Raw genomic sequence first — 21,110 nt, 5'->3', positions numbered from 1 at the left:
CGTCCGTTGGAGAGCACGTGGGTTTTATAGGCATTGACCGTTGGCCTGTGAGCATTGAGGCATACTTCCCCCACGATTACCCAGCCTAGGTCTAGGCGCTGAGCAAAGGGAGCATTGTGGGGTCCGTTGACTTGTTGTCGTGCCTTGTGGACTTGTATGATGTCTCTGCCCAGTAGAACTGCAATCTGGGCAGCTGGGTCGTGCTTAGGTATCAGAGGAGCCAGATGTTTCAAGTGGGCATGGGCAAGAGCGACTTCAGGTGTAGGTATTTCATCTCTGTTAAATACTATCTCATCACATTCAATGAGAGGAGGAAGGTCTAGACGTGGGCCTTCACCTACAGGCTCAATTTGGAACCCCACTGCTTTCCTGCCGAGCATTTGAGTTAGACCAGCACACGTTCTCATATGGTATGTCAGAGGGCTATCCTTGATTCCAAATAGCTCGAAGAATTCAGGACGCGCCAGCGAGCAATTGCTCTGATCATCAAGAATGGCGTACATCTTAACAGACCGTTCTGGTTGACCTTTAGGGAAAACTTGAACTAGACATACCTTGGAGCAGGAACGCGGAGGACAGACTTCACCGCAGATCTCAGTGCATCGTGACGTTACCTTGGGTAGAGTGTTGTATTGAGGCTGAGGCTCTGGTTCAGGTGCATTTTCCGGCTGGGGTTTTTGACCTGTGTCAGGGTGCATGGCAGAGCAATGTCTTTCACTTTGGCACTCCTCACACTTGACCTTCAGGTCGCAGTCCTTTATTGTGTGCATGGGAGAACAACAGCGAAAACATCGTTTGTGTTCTTTGAGAATGTTTCGTCTTTCATGTAGTAGTTTGATCTGGAAAGCTCTACATTTGGCTAGAGGATGTGTTTTCTTGTGGACTGGACAATAACGTGTTAGATCATCCTCTCTGATACTAGCAGAAGCACTTGTATCAACCTCTGTTCTGTTTACAGTTAGAGGTGATTTGTAGCTAATTTGTTTGAATGGTGGTCTCTCACCTTTGTTGAGGGGTTGACTGCTGCATGACACAAAACTTGGATCGTTTCTCGCTTTTGCCTCCTCTTGGACAAACTTTACAAAGTATGAGAATGGAGGGAACATCACATTATATTTTTGTTTGTATTTTGAACCAGTGTGGAGCCATTTATCTTGTAAGCCTGGAGGCAGCTTTTCCACTATGGGCTTAACCCCACGTGGTGTGTCAAGGTAAGCGAGGCCTGGGAGGTAGGCTTCGTCTTTAGCAACCTGCAGCTCTAGGAGCAAATCTCCTAGTTCCCTAAGTTTAACATTGTCTCTGTTTGTAAGGCGAGGAAAACTGTCCAGTTTTTTAAACAGGGCATTCTCTACTACTTCGGGTGTAGCATAACACTCCTCCAGCCTATCCCATGACAACTGGAAGGCAGCTTTGGGGTTAGTGGTATAAACAGCCCTGATTCTTTTAACATGCTCTGAGGACTCTTTACCGAGCCACTTGACTAGGAGATCTAACTGCTGGCTGTATGTAAGATCAATGCCTCCAGTTGCATTTAAGAATGAAGACTGCCATACTCTAAATTTTTCAGGGGTGTCATCAAACTTAAAGAGCCCTGTTGTGATTAACTCTCTGCGTGCAAGGAACTTAGCAAAGTCAGCCATAGGTGCATCACTATTGTGAGGAGCATGGTGACTGTTCGGCTCAACATACTCTCTTGGTGGGTCAAAAGTTTCCTCCTCTACGTACATTTTTGAGAGTACAGGTGGAGAGGAGGTTGGTTTCCTTGGAGTGAATGATGGCGCCTTTGCTGTCAGTTTGACTTGAGGTGTTCCTTCTTCAGCCGGATGTGACTTTAGCTGGGTTTGATGTTGCACGTACTCCATAGTTCTCTGTCTGATAACTTGTGGTGGGACTGAACTTTTTAAACTTTCTCCTTTTTCTTGTTCAACAGCTGCGGCAGCTTCTAGAACCTCTGCTTTTGCCGTAGCAGCTGCAGCTTTTTCCTCCATCTCCAACATCTGTAAATCCATTTCCAGATTTTCTTGCTGCTTTTTAATTTCCAATTGTCTCTAACTGTACGAGGCTTTGGCGTTTGTAGCGTCAGCAGAAGCTCTTGCAAAGATGGCTGCTTCCAATACACTGGACCTTGAGGACAACTTGGAAGATGAGCGCTTGGAGCCAGAGTGTTTGGATCGGGAGCTAGCCTCTGATGGTGCTTTGTCTCCTGAGTTAGCCATTTCTTCTGCCTTCTCCCCGTGGGCATCCATCGCTGTGGCATAAACTTTATCTTCCACCAACTGCTGACCTGGCTTTTCACTGTACTGTTATCGCTACGTGTTGGATACACTGTGTATGTTAACGCAGGTCAACAGCAAGCCAAACTCAATTTTCATGAGCCAGGAAACTGAGCGTCTTGCTCCTTTATTACAGTCTTCTCGACGGCTTACAATCTTTTACAACTGTGGCTTGAATAGCTCGATGAAAGTGCTGAGTGAAACTAAAAAATAAAACAGAAAATAAAATATCCTTTAGCTCTTTGACATTGTGAAATAAATGCACAAAAGAAATAGTTAGTGACAGAAAACATGTATCAAAGTTAGTCTTAGCTGCTAAGTAATGATAAACAATAGTTTTAACAATCCTCTGATATGCAAATTAGATCGCTAGCATCATTGCTATGTTAATAGACCATGCTCTAAGCAAAATCCGCTTCTGGGATAAGGCTAATTCCTGGCACAAACACATTCACAAAACGATCTCTAAATCAGCTCTTATAAACATATAAAACAACCAGAACATGTAATAAACTTACAGCCATTGCTTTCGATGGTGTATATAAAGATTCAGGCCACAGGAGATGAAGTTTAAACACAGATAGGCAGGTTTTCTGTACAATGCTTTTCCCGACTGACTGCAGCGTCTGCTTCCCACAATGCATTGCGAACACAGATATCTCCTTCAAAATAAGATACAGAAAAACTAATGCTGACTGTATAGAACATATTTTTAACTAAATGACTCTCTTTTTTAACATAAATTACCACAGATGAAATATGACATTTTATCACTAAATTATTATGAACCATTTTTTTTAATCTTTTACTTGGGACAGAACATATATATATATATATATATATATATATATGTATATATATATATATATATATATATATATAAATAAAATAGGCCTTTGACTTTACTCCATTCCATGTCTTTCTGTTAAAGTATTGCCTTTAAATTCTGTTTGCCTTTAATTCAGTTTTGTTTAGCACCACAGCTCTTTGAGATTGAATTGGAAACTTGCCCTAGGGACATTTATTTAGATGAAAAATACAGCTACAGTTGACCATTACAGGGCTCTGAACCCACAGCCAATCACACACAGATACTGCAATTTGCAATGCTGCCAGGGCTCCTGCTCAGCAACATTATAGTTTATGACCAGATGTGATCTGACCAAATTTGGGGCCAATTCCAGACATTTATGTAAAATTTGGGTTCCTTTTTGCTCAGAGGGGTAGTTTTAAAGTTATTTAAGTGACAGGAAGCAGTTTGTGAAATTAAATGGTTGTTGCTCCTTATGTATGGACACTGCTTGTGGTGTACCCAGGGGTCAGTTTTGGGCCCATTTTTTTTTTACTTATACATCAATGACATTTGTAAAGTGTCAAAGTATTAAAAATGGTACTCTTTGCTGACTATACAAACTGCTCTGGTCATGATCTGCACCATTTACTGGATGAAATGACTAATAAAATAAGTAAAGTGACGTTCTAGCTTGATAAAAACAAATTATCGTTGAATTTTAATAAAACTAAAATAATGGTATTTGGAAATAGTAGTTTACTGTATGTACAAATGCTAAGATTCAAATAAATGATGTTGATATTGAAAGAGTCAGTGAAAATACATTTCTGGGGGTAATAATAGATGAAAAACTTAACTGGAGAGCTCACATAAGATATATTCATTTCAAAGTATCAAGAAGCATTGCAATCCTAAAAGAAGGTATTAAATGAGATATTACTTTATATTCTCCACTGTTCACTGGTTTCACTATATTTAAGCTATTGGCAAAGGTCTGGGGCAATAACTATAAAAGTACATTACATTCACTTTTTGCTCTTCAAAAAAAGCAGTTTGAATCATCCACAATGCAGGTTATAGGGATCATACAAACTCAATATTCTTGCAATCTGAAATATTGAAAATTGCTGATCTAATGAGATTTCAAACTCCACAAATTCTGTTCAAAGCAAAAAATAATGAACTACCAATTAATATTCAGAGTAGGTTGTTTGTTTTTTTTGTTTTGTTTTTTTTTTGTAAGAGGAGGAAGCTGTAATTTAAGGGGTTTTTATAACTTCAAAGCTGTGAAGGCACATACCAGAAGAAAGCTTTTGTGTTTCTGTGGATGCAGTGAAGCTCTGGAACAGCTTGAAGATGGAGTTAAAGCAGTGTTCAACCATAAAGCAGTTCAAAAAGGGTTATAAAGATATGATCTTCATGAAATATGCAGAAATTCAGTGAATGTCTCTGTTTAGCACATTTTATGATGTGATGTATATATTATATCAGAAATAGGTTCCTTATTATTACTGCATTATATCAGTAAGGAAGCTGACTAAATATTGACCAATGACTTATGACAAAGGATTGGGATTAAATATGTGTATGCTTCTTCCCACCTTCCTTTTTGATATGTAACTGAATCACAACAGTTGAAGCAATGTTGAAATGTATTAGCTTTATTTTGTAAAGCAATTTTCCATCTTTTTTCTTTGCTAAATGAACTTTGTGTATTTTTTACATAATCAAAATAAATTAACAAACAAACAGTATAAGTACGATAATAAAAAAAAAACATACAGTCTTCAAATGTTTCCACATTTAGAAACCTTTTCAGAGTCATTGGATACAAATTCCAAGAAACACGTTTTCAAGAAAACACCAAGAAAGACAAAACGATTATGCCACCTCTCCTTCCTGCCGTAGCTGGCCAGTTTCCCGAAATAGCGTCTTATCCCTCCAAAGGGCAATACAGAAAAATAGGAAGGAAAACTACCATCTCCAGAACAAAATTAAACAGATTGAAGAAGAGAAACTTCAACTGAAGGAGAAGTGCAGACGAATGGAACCACAAAATAAACACCTGGAAGAAAGACAGCTATAGCAGCCCGACATCAAAATTATTAATGAGGGCTGGGGAATAAAGTTTGGTCAAGCCCGAGAGCAGATTGTGTTCCTGATTAAAGAAAACAAGGAAAAGAGTGCTGAACTAAAATAAATGTCCGACTAGCTTCAAGACAGGAAAACTACTATTAAGAAGAAGCTAAAAGGAAAAACTGGAAAAACAACGTTCACATATGGAGAAAATGATCAATCAAATGGCGAGAAACAGCTCAGAGCTCATTAAGGGGGTATTATTGTCCGTCAACAATTTGAAGCACGAACATACTGAAATGCAGGCGCAAAAGAAACAACAAGACAAAATACATGAAGACCTGCAGTGTATGCTCCAAAAATTCCAGAGAAGAACTCAGCAGTTAGAAGACATGCACAACGAAGTACAACAGAGAAATGCAGACCTGCACAAGGCAAAGTTAACACAGGAGGCAACATACAAAGAAGTGAAAGAAAAGCTTGAAGAAAAACAAGTAACTTTAGAAGAAGTGGAACAAAGATGCAAGAAACTTGAGAAGCAAAACAGAGAAACAATCAGACAACAAACAAACAAGTTGAAAACTCTCATCCTGGAAAAAAAAAAGTACTTCCACTTCCTCCACCTCTGTTCACCCCCAACCAGTCCCAGCAGTTGACTGCCCCCTCCTGAGCCTGGTTCTGCCCGTTTAAAGGCAATTGTTCCTCCCCACTGTCGCCCAGTGCTTGCTCAGAGGGGATTCTTGGGGGTTTCGCTCCTCTCTCTCCCCTTTTATTTTTTTTTACCTCTTTTTACCTTGTTCCTCTATTTACTTGTTTAACTTTTTTTTCAACTTATCTAACAAAATAATAAACCAACCTTAATTGATCCTTTGAGTATTTTTCATCTAATCTTTACAGGATTTTTACAAAACATTTTCAAACATTCAGACCTGTCTTTTATTTTCTTCTTGAAACCTCATCAATGGTGACCTAAAAACCTTGGAATGGTTTGAAACATTGAAATAGTTTCACCTGAAAGTGGCGAATCTATACGTGCGTTGTCATTTCCTGTTTGCCAGTTGTTTGTAAGTTGCTGTGTCTTGCTTTCACATCCACTTAGTGTCATTGCCTCATTGGAAACTTGATCAATATGGAAAAAGGAATAGACATTGAACTGGAGAGTTATTAATTCACATTTATAACTTGGCAAAACCAAGGTGGAGGAAGAGTGGCCTTGAATATGGAAAAAAAAAAACCTGAAATTTAATGTGGTGGATAAGATGATGATAGCAATTGAATAAGGTACTGTAATGTATAACAGTTGAAATGTTTAAAGAGTAAAAAAGTAATCATTAGCGTTATATACAGAGCTCCAGGTAGTAGTAGACTGGATAAAGAAAGAGCTCACAAAAAAACTTTCATTTGTGGAGATCTCAATAATCATTTGCTAAACCCCCATGAAATAAAAATCACTGAGGAATTTAGTAACACAATGTACTGTTTGAACCTATTCCCTAACATTACTAGACCTACCAGGATCACATTATTATTGTGCAGCTCTCATAGACACCATTATTACAAATGACATTGTACGTGTGATTAACGACATCAGTGACCATCTCCCAATTTTTACAGTCTACGATAGGAATTACAAGATTAATAAAGTGGACAGTAAATAAGAGCACAGACGAGTAAGAACAGAGGAATGAATAAATGCATTTAAAACATTTTTAATGAAACAGAAGTGGGGTGAAATATATCAGAAACAAGACATTAATGGCACGTATGATGAATTCCTTAGAATATTTATATTATTGTGTAATACAAACCTTCCAAAAAAGCAATATAGTAGGAAACATAAATATATGGACTGTCCATGGATAAGAAAAGGTCTTCAAGTAAAAAGAAAAATGCACTATACAGAGATTTCTTAAGAAAGAGAACTGAAGATGCTGAAATGACATACAAAAGATATAAAAATAAGTTAATAAATATACTAAGCTATAGTAAAAAAGAATACTAAGGACCAATTAGATAATGTAGAAATAATATTAAAAGATTATGGGAAATACTGAACAGTGTTATAAAACATGGGGGGTCTAGACTGAACAACTATCTGATGTATTTCATTGATAAAATAAAGAATATATTATGGATGTTGTGGCATTTTTTTGTAACTACTGGACCAAATTTAGCAAGAACAATCACTGATCCTGGGTAAGCACAGGAAAAACTGGATACACTGATGAATACACTTATTGAATGTTTCTCACAGCCGTTGATGAAAATGAAGTTTCTGAAATTTGACTTGAAATTGTCAAAAAATGTAAAAAGCTGAAATCTTTGGATTGTAATGATATTGATATGATAGTGGTTAAAATAGACATTGAGACTATTTTAAACCAATTTACATACATCTGTAATTTATCGTTTCAAACTGGTCTATTTCCAGACAGAATTTATTTATTACCAAGATATGCCGAGCTGCAAATAGTGCAGGCATCTATCATTTATCTACTTAAAAGCGATCCCTGCTGCTTACTTTCCCGCATGCTCTCCTGGCTTCCAAGTTAGCCACAATATAGTCACTTTAATACAACAGCTCTTGGCTAAATGCAAAATTAGTGGTCGTTAGAGGAAATTACTCAGGTTGCAAGTGCACTTCAAGAGTGTAGATGTCTGGGTCCAAGAAAACGGACAGTCTTACTGAGCTTAATCACTCAAAGAGAACCTGATTAAAGTTTAAATCTAAATAGTCAGAGCAGTCAGTGTGACCATGAGAACTTCACATGAGGGAAATAAAACAATATGTTTAAGTTATATAACACTTTCTTATGGTGTATTGGATAATAAAACACAAACAATGGACAAATGAATAAAGGCACATTTGAGATCACAAGCTCGTGACTCATTAAACAGATATTTCGAAACAAAAGATTACAATGTGGAAGAAAATTAAATATAAAACATACAAGATTTTGAAAAAAAAATCATGGCAAGCTAGAGCTTCTGGACTCTCTTTACATCTCTACGTTTCACTCTTGTCTTTTCTGCACTGTGCCCTGTGTTTTAACCTGTCCGCTTGTTTTGGGTTTTTCATCCTTTATGAGCATTTTTTTCCCAGTGCATAGTAGCATTTTCCTTGCAAAAGCGCAACACTAAACGCTGCCTTCATTATATTTCCTATTAGCTCAATCATATTACCATATAATATTAGCATATTTAATCTCTGAAGTTTAAGACAATGAGTGTGTCAGACAACACCATCTAAACCCTAAACCAATCAAAATTTTAATCCCGTGCCCTTCCCAATTAAGTTTCAACACTGATCCTTTCTCTGGCTTCCCCAAAGCTAATCCCCCCCGTCTCCAAATCTGACACCAAAGAATATTCCACTTGTGCTTTCCCATTCCATCATCTTATGGCATTATGTCAGAAAAATACTAATTAACCAAATATAATATGCATTATAAACTCGGTCTGTGTGATAGTCAGAACTTGCAGTTCAAAGCTTTGACTGTGATTTTTATATATCAGTATTAATGTTAATATTAAACCCACCCAAAGTTAAAGAAATAGTTTGCCATGTGACTTGAATTACAAATAAAGGGATTGTTTGAATATTTGATTAACCAACATCATACTTAATGTGTTCCTTGAATTCTTCAAAAGGTACTTTTTTTTGTCAGTCCAACTTTTTATGCAGTTGCTTGCTGGTCCTACATTAAAGTAACACATATAGCCCTTTTCCAGTAACACCTACTTGGCTCGTCTCGACTCGGTTTTGGTCATTTTTCATTGGAATCGAGTACCATATAAGTTGCGTGGCAAAGCAACCGAAAGTCTCATAAGGTCATTTTGTATGCGACATAAACGGCACAACAAAGGATTATTTCAAGGCAATGGTATGCCTGCTGCTCAGAGTATAGCTTTATGCACTGGCCATGCCGCACATGAAAAGGAGACCTGATACTGCTATAGTACATGTTCCAGTCTGAGCAGCAATAACCCTCCTAGGAGTGGGCAAAACTCTGCCTGCTGACTGTCTAATGCTCAGCTGAAAGATCTGCTCAACAAAGATGGTACCTTTACTCCTGAAACATAGACAGGAAGGCAGTAGCTGTTTGTTACTCCGCTAACATGCCAACATCCTATAATTGTCTTTTGTGTCTGATGACTCAGGATCTCATCTATGCTTTATGCAGATGATGTGGCTCTGCTGGATCCTTTGAGGGATATCTTCCAGCTTGCACTTGGGCCACTCACAGTTGAGCTGATAGGATGAGAATGAGCACCTACAAATCTGACGCTGTGGTTCTCAGCCAGGAAAAGGGTAGAGTGCCCACTTGAGGTCAGGGAGGAGTTAGTGGCCCACTCACAGAAGAGCTTCACATCTAAAGTAGCCAGCTGAGGTGGTACACGCAGTTGATCAGCATGCCCCTGAGCTTCTTCTAGAGTATCTGGGGATCTTGTTCATGAGTGACTGGAAAGTGGAGGGGGAAGATGACTGATGGATTGGTGCAGCATCTACAGTAATGTGGACTCTGTACCAGTCTGCTGTGATGGAGAGAGAGCTGACCCAGCAGCTGTCGATTTACAGGTCGGTCTATGTTCTACCCCTCACGTATGGTAACAAGCTCTGGGTAGTGATTGAAAAAAAAATGAGATTGTGGATATGAGCAGAAATGAGCTTCCTGCGAAGCGTGTCTGGGCTCTCCCTTAGAAATAGGGTGAGGAGCTCAGTCATTTGGGAAGGACTCACAGAAGAACTGCTATGCCTTCACATCCAAAGTAGCCAGTTGAGGTGGTACAGGCAGTTGATCAGAATGCCCCTGGGCTTCTTCTAGGTGAGGTGTTTTGGGCATGTCCTAGGAGATGAGGAGGCCCCGGGGCAAATCCAGGACATACTGGATCTTTGGGCTGGCTAGTTCTGTCTTTATTTCAGTGATTTTATACATAGAAATGATGCAGATTCATTTCATCTGGCCGATTTTATTATTTAAATGATGGTAACGCCATTGCTGTTTTGTGCTAGATACAAGAGTATTCTCTTGAAAAGGAGAGAGGACGAGCTCTACGGGGGTTGTTTAGTACATCATGGTAGCACAAAGCATTCACAAGGTATTGTTGTTTGAATACAGACAGAAAAATCAGCTCTGCCCAGATTTTACCATGTGAGCATCACATTTTCATAACTCCTCAACCATTTTGGTGTATGAGAGAAAATTCAAATAGTGTGCGAAAGATGATTTTTTTTTAAATTTTACATTCAAAATGACAAACTAACTCCAGGCATCCTGTATAGTACCTAGGAGATAAAGGATAAGTAACAATATGGAGCATACTTGGGATGAAAGTTGCAAATTGTATTAAAGACAAGTATAGATTTCAATTGGATAAAATTATCAACCTAATTGTAAAACTGCAAAAAAATAATATTCATGAAAAACCTTTTTTTTTTTTTGCACCAGGCTAGGGACCTGTCCAGTGTGCACCCCACCTCTCACCCTACGGTAGCTGGGATAGGCTCCAGTCCTCCCTGAATTGGAATGAGAAGGAAATTAATGGATGTTAGATAATTAAAAGATTAATAATTCTTAAAGATATTAGGTTTTGCTATTATCATTATTTTTATTATTGCTAGTGGTGGTGGTATTTTGTTATTATGATTACTTCCTACGGTAGTTTAGTCTTGAGGGTCCAGCTGGCAGTTCCTCTGTGTAAAATATATTGGTAAGATGAAGGTTAATATTGAATATAATAGTCAAACGTGCTGGTATTGTACAGTAATATCATTTTATCTGTAACTGTGGCTTAGTGGAAAAGTCAAGTTTAAATTTTTTGGACCATCTTTATGCAGTTTAGGGTCTATGCTCACATAAGAAAGCCCAACACATACACAATGCGTGTATTTATTTATAGACTGCAATAAACCGGCGCAGAGCATCTATACATGTGGCGTGTGGAGAGGAGTTCAACAACTTATTCTCTACTGCTCTCCTCTTCCCGTCAGAACAAATGACTGCACCACCAGAGCAGTCTTAGCATGCACCAGAATTACCAAATGAGTGCAAGCAGGGGCAAGACTTCTGTTCCTAGTTTTCACAAGAAAAGATGACTTTTTAAAACTGACTTGTTTATCAGCATTTTGCATCTTTCATGTCGCTAAATGGTTGTAATTAACTTCAAATAAGGTCAGAGATGGTGGGAGGTTTGTATTTGTGTGTATTAATGTTAGCTGTGGCACTTGGACAAGATCATTGCTGGATGATGGCGTGCGGCTGACAGCAGCGAAGCTACCAGAATCAGGTTTGTAGGTTCACTTGAAATGTGTTCAGTAGTAAGAAGTGTTCTTGTAATGGGAAAAAAAAGACATCCATAGCTCATTGTGGGACAGAGAGGCTGACGGAGATCTTTTTGTCGAAGGGTGATGCATTCACACCAGCACTCCCACATCCTGTCATATGGAATGGCATGAACAGTCAGATTTGTCATTAGATGTGGCAGCTATATTCACACTTGGTGGGTCCTGCTGCAGTAATACTTGGTTTTACTGTGACAACATTATGGTATTTCAAGGCCAGTGCTCCCATTGAAATGTAATTCTGTGTTGAATTAAAAAAAAGAAAGAAAGAAAAGAAACTACTAGAGAATAGGCAGCAGCACAGACAGTGAAGAATGCAAATCCAGTCTTGCCTATCAAGACCATTACGGTCTATGTGATTGTTTTTTTTAATGCATTCACTGAGCTTTCTTCCCCCCCTCTCCACTTACAGTATGCGAACAAAAGGACTTCTGGTCTTTAACCACTCCTCACCCCCACCCATACCCTGTCTGATCACTTCATCCTCCACCCAAACCCATGCTGACTCCTCTGCACTCTCCCTCCCCCCCCTCCCTGCCTCATGCTTATGTTCTTCCCTCCCCCTCTCTAGCGTGTCCCCTAGTTTTCTGGTAGCTGTGTCTCTTTGATAATCCAAGACTCTTTGAAGACTCCAATTCCACGCTGCTTGCCTCGGAGCTATTGCACCTACAAAAACAACTGTGTGTGTGTGGGTGTGTGTGAGTGTGTGTGTGAAGAGAGACAGAAAGAGAGAGGAAGAGAGCAAGAAAGAGCAGTAGATGGGATGAGAATGGAGGACATAATGGAGGAATAGAAAATAAAAACAGTTCCATATGCATTTGCTTTGCAACTGCTTCTGTCTTTATGGTTTTATGCTTGCTGCATACACTGAGAGGTGCACTTCTTCATTGTCATATTTGTTGGTGCAGCTCATTTTTTCTGTGCCTTCAGAGGCAGCAGCTCATTGATTCCTGCATACACGCCCAAAATGCCAGAGCCAGGATGTACTCACAAACACGGTAACAAAATGAAAATTCTTGGTCCCGCACCAGGAGAGCTCTCCCGGGCTATCAATGATGCACGTTCTGTAGCTAATGGTACACTTAGAATCAGGCGCGCATATACGGCAGGCTTACTGTGAACCACCCCGAACACCACTTCACCAAAATTAGAAGTTTGTCCTGTTGGACCGCAACAGAAAATGACTTTTTCTGCTTCTGTCAGATGCTGCTGAGAGGTAATTAGAGAAAATTAGTTGGCTTTACTTAAAATGCCACAGTGATCAAAATAAATCATTACTAAAACATTTCTCTTCTATCCACTTCCCCCTCCACTTTGTATTACTGTCTTCTCCTCTTACCTTCCGCTAAGTGTGGCTGCTCTCTCTGACTCGTCTCCATTTCTTCATTGTTTCAGTCTCAGTCTTTAGTGCTTCTTTTTCCATCTTAGTCTCCAACCCTCCCTTTTTGTCTCTGTCATTCTGCCTCTCTTTGGCATAGGAGCTTGCCATTGGGATTTAGAAGAAATTGAATTGAATTATGAAGGAATTTCTCCGCAGTACGATTGGCATCATTTCCTCCACACAATAGAACATCATTCTCATATCTCTCAGTGTGAGGGAATGAAAATAGGCCGTGCACCATTCTTTCTCTCATCCTTTTAAATTGAATTTTTCATATCACAGGGGCACTGAGACATCAGCCGTTTCCTTTAACATGGGCAGAAAACCCATTTCATAATATCAGAGAGACACATAACTGTGATTCAATAGGAAAAGTCTGGCTGCCAGCACCAATACACACACGATATACCTCAACTCAGGATTGATAAACAGAGCCACATACTGTAGGTTTACTGCAGCTTGAAAAGTTGAGAGTATTCTAGTGGAGTATAGTATTGCTGTTTGGCCTCACAGCCGGTTAAAAGCATGCCACAGTAAGGCAAGGCAAGGCAAGTTTATTTATATAGCACAATTCAACAACAAGGTGATTCAAAGTGCTTTACAGAGACATTAAAAAACAAAAACAATAAAAAGCATGATTTAAAATTGATTAAAAAAACAGTAGATAAAATCAGAACACTAGATAAAATCAGTAGTTAAAATATAAGTTTTGAAATTTAAGCTTAAAAGTGTGGATTTGGTGCTTTATTCAAATGCAGCTGAGAACAGTAAACTAAAGAATGTCCTTGTTTTTTTTCTCCGTCTCTCTTTTTGTGAAACATAGTCCACATTCTTTACCTTCTGAAGTCTCCTATTAAACCAGTTTACTTTTATTACAAGTGCTCCTTCTTGTTCCCTAATTATCTTTCCAAAAGCTATATTTTCCACTTTCAAATTGTACCCGAGATGCTATTAACCAGTAGTGATTGTGTTTAGTTCATTATTATCCCCATTCATGTGTCTTGTTCAAAGTTATGAAACTTGGGCTCTTGTTGTGCTCTGCTTCTCCAAGTGAAATTCTGAATATTCAGCATGTTTTTCTGGCCACAGTGACTCAGCTTGAACAATACCACTGTGTAATAAAAAATTTAAATGAAAACATTTGGCATCAAACTAACTGTGACAAATACAGTGTTAGCCATTGGACTTGGAAGCAATGAAGAGATTGAACTTTTTTGTTTTTTTTAGCATTGTTGCAATGTGGCAGTGAATTGTAGTGGCAAATTTTGATTCTTTTTCTTGCATTTGGCATAGCTATTTTCATTGTTCTACACTGATTTAGTACAAGTTGCTGTCATCACTGGGATTAAATGAAAACTTGAGTGATTGTGTTTATCATAAATTCATTTTAAAAAAGACAATAAGGGACTATGAGCCAGACAGGTTTTAGCAAGCTTACAGAGTAGTATAAATAGAGGTAGTAGTCAGATGCAGAATTTTGAAACCACTTTGGTTTCAAATTCAGACTTTGATGTGGCTTATATTAAATGCTAGTCTCAGGCTAAATCTTAAATCTATATTTGGTAGGTTAGGTTAAATGGTGGTTCTAAACTGGCCGTAGGTGTGAATATAGAGTGAATGTTTGCCTGTCACTGAGCCCTGAGACAGACTAGCGATCTGTTCACGGTAAGACTCACTGTGACCCTGAACTGGATAGGTAGAAGAAAATGGATTAATTCCATATTGTATATAGGGCTGTGTGTTATGACCAAAATCTCATATCCCAGTATAAGTCATCCCATATCCCAATAACAATACATCATGACATAGTGCATACACAAGTTTAGAAAATGTGTAAAATAGTGTATTTTTTGTAAAATTTTAAATGGCATGCTCAAAAAAGAATCATACATGTTCATATGTGATTATTTTTATCTTTTTATTTAGAATGTCAGCTCAAATCATTAATTTAAAATGTTAAAATATTAATTCATAATAAACAAAACAGTTTAAAAAAATGATTACAAGCCCAACATAAATGATTTTTATATAAGCACTCTTTTGTGCTTGTCATTTGTAAAACTCTGTCCATACTCTCTGTCTAATAGTTCTTGTGTAGGTGGTAGAAGAGGTTCGTGGTGTTTGAGCCTGTTGTCATGACTGGCAGAATACAGTTTTCTGGTTTGTATCAGATTTTCACAGTCAAACCACATCCATGCTACAGAGGTAGAACTTCATTTAGGAACGAGCTCCTCGATTTGCCTTGTCTTGTCCGTTTCCTGTTCCGTCTCACCCTCACCAACCATGCTGTTATTCGCGTGTCCATCTGCATCCATGAGGTACCGTGTAAAATTGACATGGCATTTAAATGCTGAAATATATTGTCGTAAACAGTCGTGAGTGCATAATTTGGTCATCCAGTGTATATAGTCCTAACTGTATAAGTTTTGAAGCACATACAATTCAGTCAACAGCTCGATCGCCATATGTTTACTCATAGATGAATGAAAAGACAAATACAAACTTTGGAGGAGATGGGCATTCAAAAATTCAATGTACCTCACCTAAGATTCTTCCAGGAGTTTGCCTAAAAAGTGTCTGAGAGCATGAAGAATTTGCACATCTGCATAAGCACTAGCAGTGATGTCCAGGGAAGCCTGGCTGAATGACAGGGCACCTGACAACATGGTGTTGGGTAGCCCTAGGACATCTACAGTAAACTGAGACCTCCAGCACAAGAGCACAGCAGTATTGGGGTCTGTGGTCCCACCAGGGAACAGTAGTGCAAATCAGCAGTAATATTAGAGATGATCTAAAATGCTATCCTTTTTGATAAAGCACAGCTGTACACCACCACAATGTCTTTCTACTCTTCCATTCAAGCTGCAGGCACCTACATTATTATTATTTTATTTCAAAACCAATCCTTGGGACAAACTGTCCACGCTATTCCAATATAACCATTGACGATAACCCATTTGCGTCAGTTGCTATGGAAACGGCATAGGCGTAAATACATTCACAAACTGGTAGTGCCTTTTCCCAATGCAGACACAAAACAGCAGGCCACAAGCTGGGTGAATAATGGAGATGTATTCTCTCACTCTTCACACTGTAGCAATATCTAGTCACAGTGCACAAGTCTTCGATCACGCCAGAAAACCTTAGTGACAGTCCGCACCGAGCTAGCAGTTCTCTGGGTGTGACGTCACTGCTGTCTGTCAAATACAAAGTGATGTAAAGGATCATTTGAAAGCCAGTTTTTAAATCAGATAGCAACCCGCTCGGGAATTTGGATTAAATCTGATTTGAAAAATGAAATATTTGTTCTGATATCTCAGTCTGCCAAAAATTTAATATGGGCTGCCAGTTTAAACATAACCTAAAATGCACTCTTGAGTTCAGACCAGCAGGCTTCTCTTCCCTTAACCTCACACTCAAGATTTAACTCACATAAATCATCACTTGTGATTATCTGCGCCAGACTATTTCACTCCTTATCAGTTCGAACGTAACCAGTTCTTGTTTCAGGCAAGACATCACATAATGTTGTGTTATTCCGTTGATTTGATATTTTGATGTATTTAGATGAAAGTCTGGTCCTTGCAATTCAACTTAATAGATTTGTCCCCACTGTGTTATATGTTTGCTTCTACAAACCAATGAAAGGGTGAGATAAAGAGAAGGTGCAGTCCTCATTAATTTTTTTAATTAGTTGAATAGATAGTAAATTAAAATAAGTAGTTCCAGCTTGCATAACAACTTCAGATGCAAGCACATAAAAAGTCTTTCGAAAATAGCCTTTTTTTTCCTTTTCTGTGACAATCCTTATTTATTTGCCACTTTGTCCCACATTTTTTCAAAATATTTAGATGGTAAAAGTTCAAATCACATGACCATTCTAGCATTCATTCAGTTCAATTCAGTTTTATTTATATAGCTTCAGATCACAAGAGCAATCACCTCAAGGCACTTTATATCGTAAGGTAAAGATCCTACAATATCACAGAAAAAGCCCCAATAATCAGATGGAAGGAAAAACTCCATATTTTGTCAAGGGACTCACCGTTATTCACAGTCACAGTAAGTTTACCTGTGGACAATTCCCTGGCTTTTATTTTGAAAGTTCATTTGCTGCTAATGAGACAGCTCATGTCTGTTTTGTGGTTTCCTGCCATTTAGCTCACTGTTGCTCATATTTAGTACCAACTCCATGCAGAGAAGAACAAGGAGTGCAGTCTTCAGCTATAGTCCAAGGCCTTACAGTCAGGTCATATATGCACTGAAAAGGCTATTAATCTGTTATGTGTTTATCACAAAGCACTTGGTTATTATGGTATTTGCAAAGGAGCACTGTATGAATGTATAATTAAATAGCCTATTTAAGAAAGCACACGGCAGCCTGCTCTCACAAGAGTGGAACATGGTCATGTCAGCAAACTGTAAAGAAATTAAGAAATAACATCATCATCTTACTAGTAATCAGCATGTACGTTCAGCTAAAACTCATTCAGTTATAACCATGTTTAGCTCGAAATTGTTCTGTGACAGCCTGACTAAGAATGCCGGGGGGAGGGGGGGCAGTTAAGCAGTGGACAATTGCTGTTTATGTAAAAATGTATCTTGGTCCTCTTATAAAGACAGAATCATGCAATATCTTTCCATCTGCTTTGGGACTACATTATTATGAACAAGGCCATTTTAGCAAAATCTAAATAGGGTTATGAATTCTAGATGTCATCATAAATGTCCCGTCCCTCATTCTCAGCCCTGTAGCTTCTTACTCCTACAACAATGCCCAAACAATCGTACTCTCCCGCCTCCAGTCTCCCAGAATCTAATCCTTCTGCTTGTCCCCTCTAGCCAAAGCGCCGCCCGTGTCTGCCTGACCAACTCCCCACTCCTGCTCAGCCTCCCCTTCCATCCTTCCGTCTTGCCGCATCCCTGCAGCCCCCAAGGCCTGGCAAAGGATTTTTGTTCTGACTAAAAGGGGAATCTATTTCCCATCTCTGCAGTCTTTGCTGGTTATCATACTCAGGAAACATGCTGACTCTCTGGACTGATGCCTTGAGGAGACGTGTAAGCAAGAATCCATATTTGAACAACTAAACGCCCCCTCACTTTAAACATATAAGGAGCCGAAGAGATGACCAATCGGATTTTAAGAATGCACCACTGGAATATATAGTTTGTCTAGTCATGTTTGTAAAATACCATAGAAGTGAAAATCCTTAGCAGCCAGGGTGATGGAGGAGTCTCTATTTTGAATTTGTGTGTGTTTGTCATGTGTGGGATCTTTCCACGATTCATACTAGTAATATTTTCAGAACTGAATTAGATCAGCTGAAGTTTGAGTGGTATAATAAACAGCGTGTTCTTGCTTTGTATGTTTAATTTCAAATGAAGCTTAAAAATATTTTATGTGTCTATGTACAATCAAAGAGCACATTTAATAGAACCCAAACACCCCCTAACTCCACCCCCACCCTCCCAGCACCTTTTCTTCATTTGTTTACACTATATCTGAAACAAAAAAGACATAGAAGTCTTTTTTATGTTTCTTATGTATATAATAATATACATAAATCTATAGAATCCAAGATGAGACTATAATTTATTGATGTAGTGTTGTTGTAGCTTTCTTGAGAGGGAAAAAGAGAAAAAATAACTACGAGGCACCAGCGAACTCACATAGTCATTATTCAGATAAAAGTCGAGATGCATCAGTGCACTGAGAAAAAACAGTATGATGGTTTGGGATGATGGAGAGATGAACAGGTTTCTGGAAACATTTTGGAGCCCGCTAACATGCTGTTGATAGCACTTACCTAAGCCCTAAAAGCATTTCTCAATATCTGGTGTGTGTATGTACTAAAAGCTGATGGTTCGAATGATTTCTAGCATGGATTTGTTTGCCAGAAAAGTGGTTGAACGGTAGAAAGCGCAGACCCGTGGTATTGATCGGGGCTGACTCGTGCAGCACTGGCAGGCCTGTTCTGCTGTATCAGTGCTTTCCTGACTTTTACGAGAGGTGCTCATGTGTGGGGGTGGGGGACGATTGCATGTGCACTGCAAGGAGTCATCTTTCTGTTGTGGATCGGTGGGTAGGTAGCCATTAGTAAACTGATCTTTGGAAGAGGAAATTTAATGGTCTCCTAACTCTATTTACAAGCCATTCAATTTGATAAAGGGTGTGATCTCAAATGATTTATCATTTGTTGCTCTGCTCCTCTTCAAGCTATCAGTATTTTCATTCATTCATTTACTTTTTACAATCTTTCATCAAATCTTATCAGCATAAACCACTGAAAGCAAATTTAATGAAATATTCTAATGCTGGCAAATTGATGTGTGTCACAAACTTTATTTGCAGTGCCCTTTTTGTTGTTAGACTTATTTAGATCTTCTTTGGATTCCTTTTTAGTTAGATTGTGGAAATATTGTCTAGCTTTCCACTCAGTTAAACATCAAAAGCTGGGGAAAGAGAAATATTAAAATATGGAGATAGAAAGTAGCTCACTGGGGCTACTGATTAGTGTACCAATCATTGTCATCAGAATTCATTTGGCAGTGGCAGATTTAGAAAATGAAACTTTTGTCTGACTAATAATGACAGTGACAGCAATAATCGTACATATCGCGGTTACAATTTCTATGACACCATGAGACGTTTGTTTAAAATGTTTACTTTCATGTCCATGGATATCAAGGAAAATCAAACTTTGACAGTTTGCACTACAAGGATGCAAAAACGAAAGAGAATTGGCACTTATTTGTTGCAAACTAATTTCAATCACTTTCCATAAACAGTCAGAATATTTAAATGCATGCCCCCCATTCACACTTTGATGCATCTATTAATCTACTGTAGAATATATTGGAATGTTGTGGTAGTTAATTCATTTCTGTTCCTTGTTATTGAAGTCCATCTTCACTCCTTTCATATAATTCTGACCTATTCAATCTTCAGAATAATAATAGACCAAAAAACGATTTAATATTTAAAGGTCTTTAATATTTAATACTATTTTCTGACTTTTTATTAGTGAACTTTATATGGCCAGCACAATCTACAGAATAATTCTAAATGGATGTGTTTTGAGCTGTGAATGTAACTGTGCAGACCAAAAAGGAAACAAAAAGAAAAAAAGGGTTATAGGGGGTTAAAAAAAAAGTGTCTTTATACTGAACAAATTCATTTGTTTTCTCTCTGTGTTTTAGCATCCCCATCGGCGAGTGACCTTTTCCACCACCAACCCTGTGCAGGACCTGCAGGATGCCTCTCAGCACAGCTACTATGACAGCGGCCTGGAGGAATCTGAGACTCCAAGCAGCAAGTCATCGTCTGGTCCTCGCATTGGACCCCTGACCCTGCCTGAGGACCACTATGAGAGAACCACTCCAGATGGCAGTATTGGAGAGACTGAACACCCAGAAAATGGTACACTGACAAGCCTCTTTATTCTGGCATATTCTTTATGAATATGCATTTGAATGTTGATGGCTCTAACGGGCTTTGGTTGAGACATGCATTATGTAGAAGGTTTGTTTGTGCTCCCTGGCCATTTCAGCCCAAAAATGTTGTGGCACGCTTGACGTTGACTTGCTGTGGTTGTTGATGACTGTGTGGAAATGTTATTGGTTTTTGAGCAGATCTGTGCTGCGTGGGTGCGTGTGTATGTGTGTGTGGGGAGTGTACCAAGGCTGGAGTAAGCAGTGTCTCCATCCCCCTCATCAGCAGGTCCTCTGTCAGACATCCTTAATGACCCTCTCTCACAAGTGTGCTAATTAAAAAGCCCAACTAATGAAGCATTTGCCCTCTAAATAAATCTGAACCTTGACATCTGTGCAGACTACACTATGTTTACTCATAGCAGTTCCTTGCTCCTAGTCGGACACGAGTTACACAGCAGCTAAGGCGTGCAGGTGCCATAATTTCTTGGTTTAATAATCAATCCACCAGCAGAACACTGACGGCCTCACTATTAGGTTTATATTGCAAAGAACACCCCCCCAAAACAAACAAACAAACAAACAAACAAACAAACAAACAAACAAAAAGACTTATAGCTAAGGCCATAGCTGCAAATCTGTGAGCAGTGCATCAAAATAACAATTTTGCTGCCTTACGCTGCCAAACACAATCCATTACATGTCTATGATAAGTGATACATATGGTGCATTTCCAATTATTGTAGCATTTTGTGTTGCAGTGCTGCCCGGTCTTACACTTGTAAATTCTGATATTTCACTTCTGACCTACAA

The 21,110-nt window shown here is 38.7% G+C and overlaps 1 protein-coding gene across 2 annotated transcripts in view; it reads left to right on the top strand.

The window, feature by feature from the left end:
* Nucleotides 1-21,110, top strand: part of pcdh1a (protocadherin 1a) — a 112,746-nt gene that overhangs the window by 61,039 nt on the left and 30,597 nt on the right. For both annotated transcript variants that reach the window (XM_026182570.1, XM_026182569.1), the window contains exon 4: nt 20,067-20,286. In XM_026182570.1, the coding sequence (XP_026038355.1) occupies nt 20,067-20,286 (220 nt within the window). The remainder of the gene's footprint in view (nt 1-20,066; nt 20,287-21,110) is intronic.

The sequence above is a fragment of the Astatotilapia calliptera genome, chromosome 10 (genome assembly GCF_900246225.1).
Source record: "Astatotilapia calliptera chromosome 10, fAstCal1.2, whole genome shotgun sequence".
Classification (NCBI taxonomy): domain Eukaryota; kingdom Metazoa; phylum Chordata; class Actinopteri; order Cichliformes; family Cichlidae; genus Astatotilapia; species Astatotilapia calliptera.
This window is presented reverse-complemented; position numbering and strand designations above follow the sequence as displayed.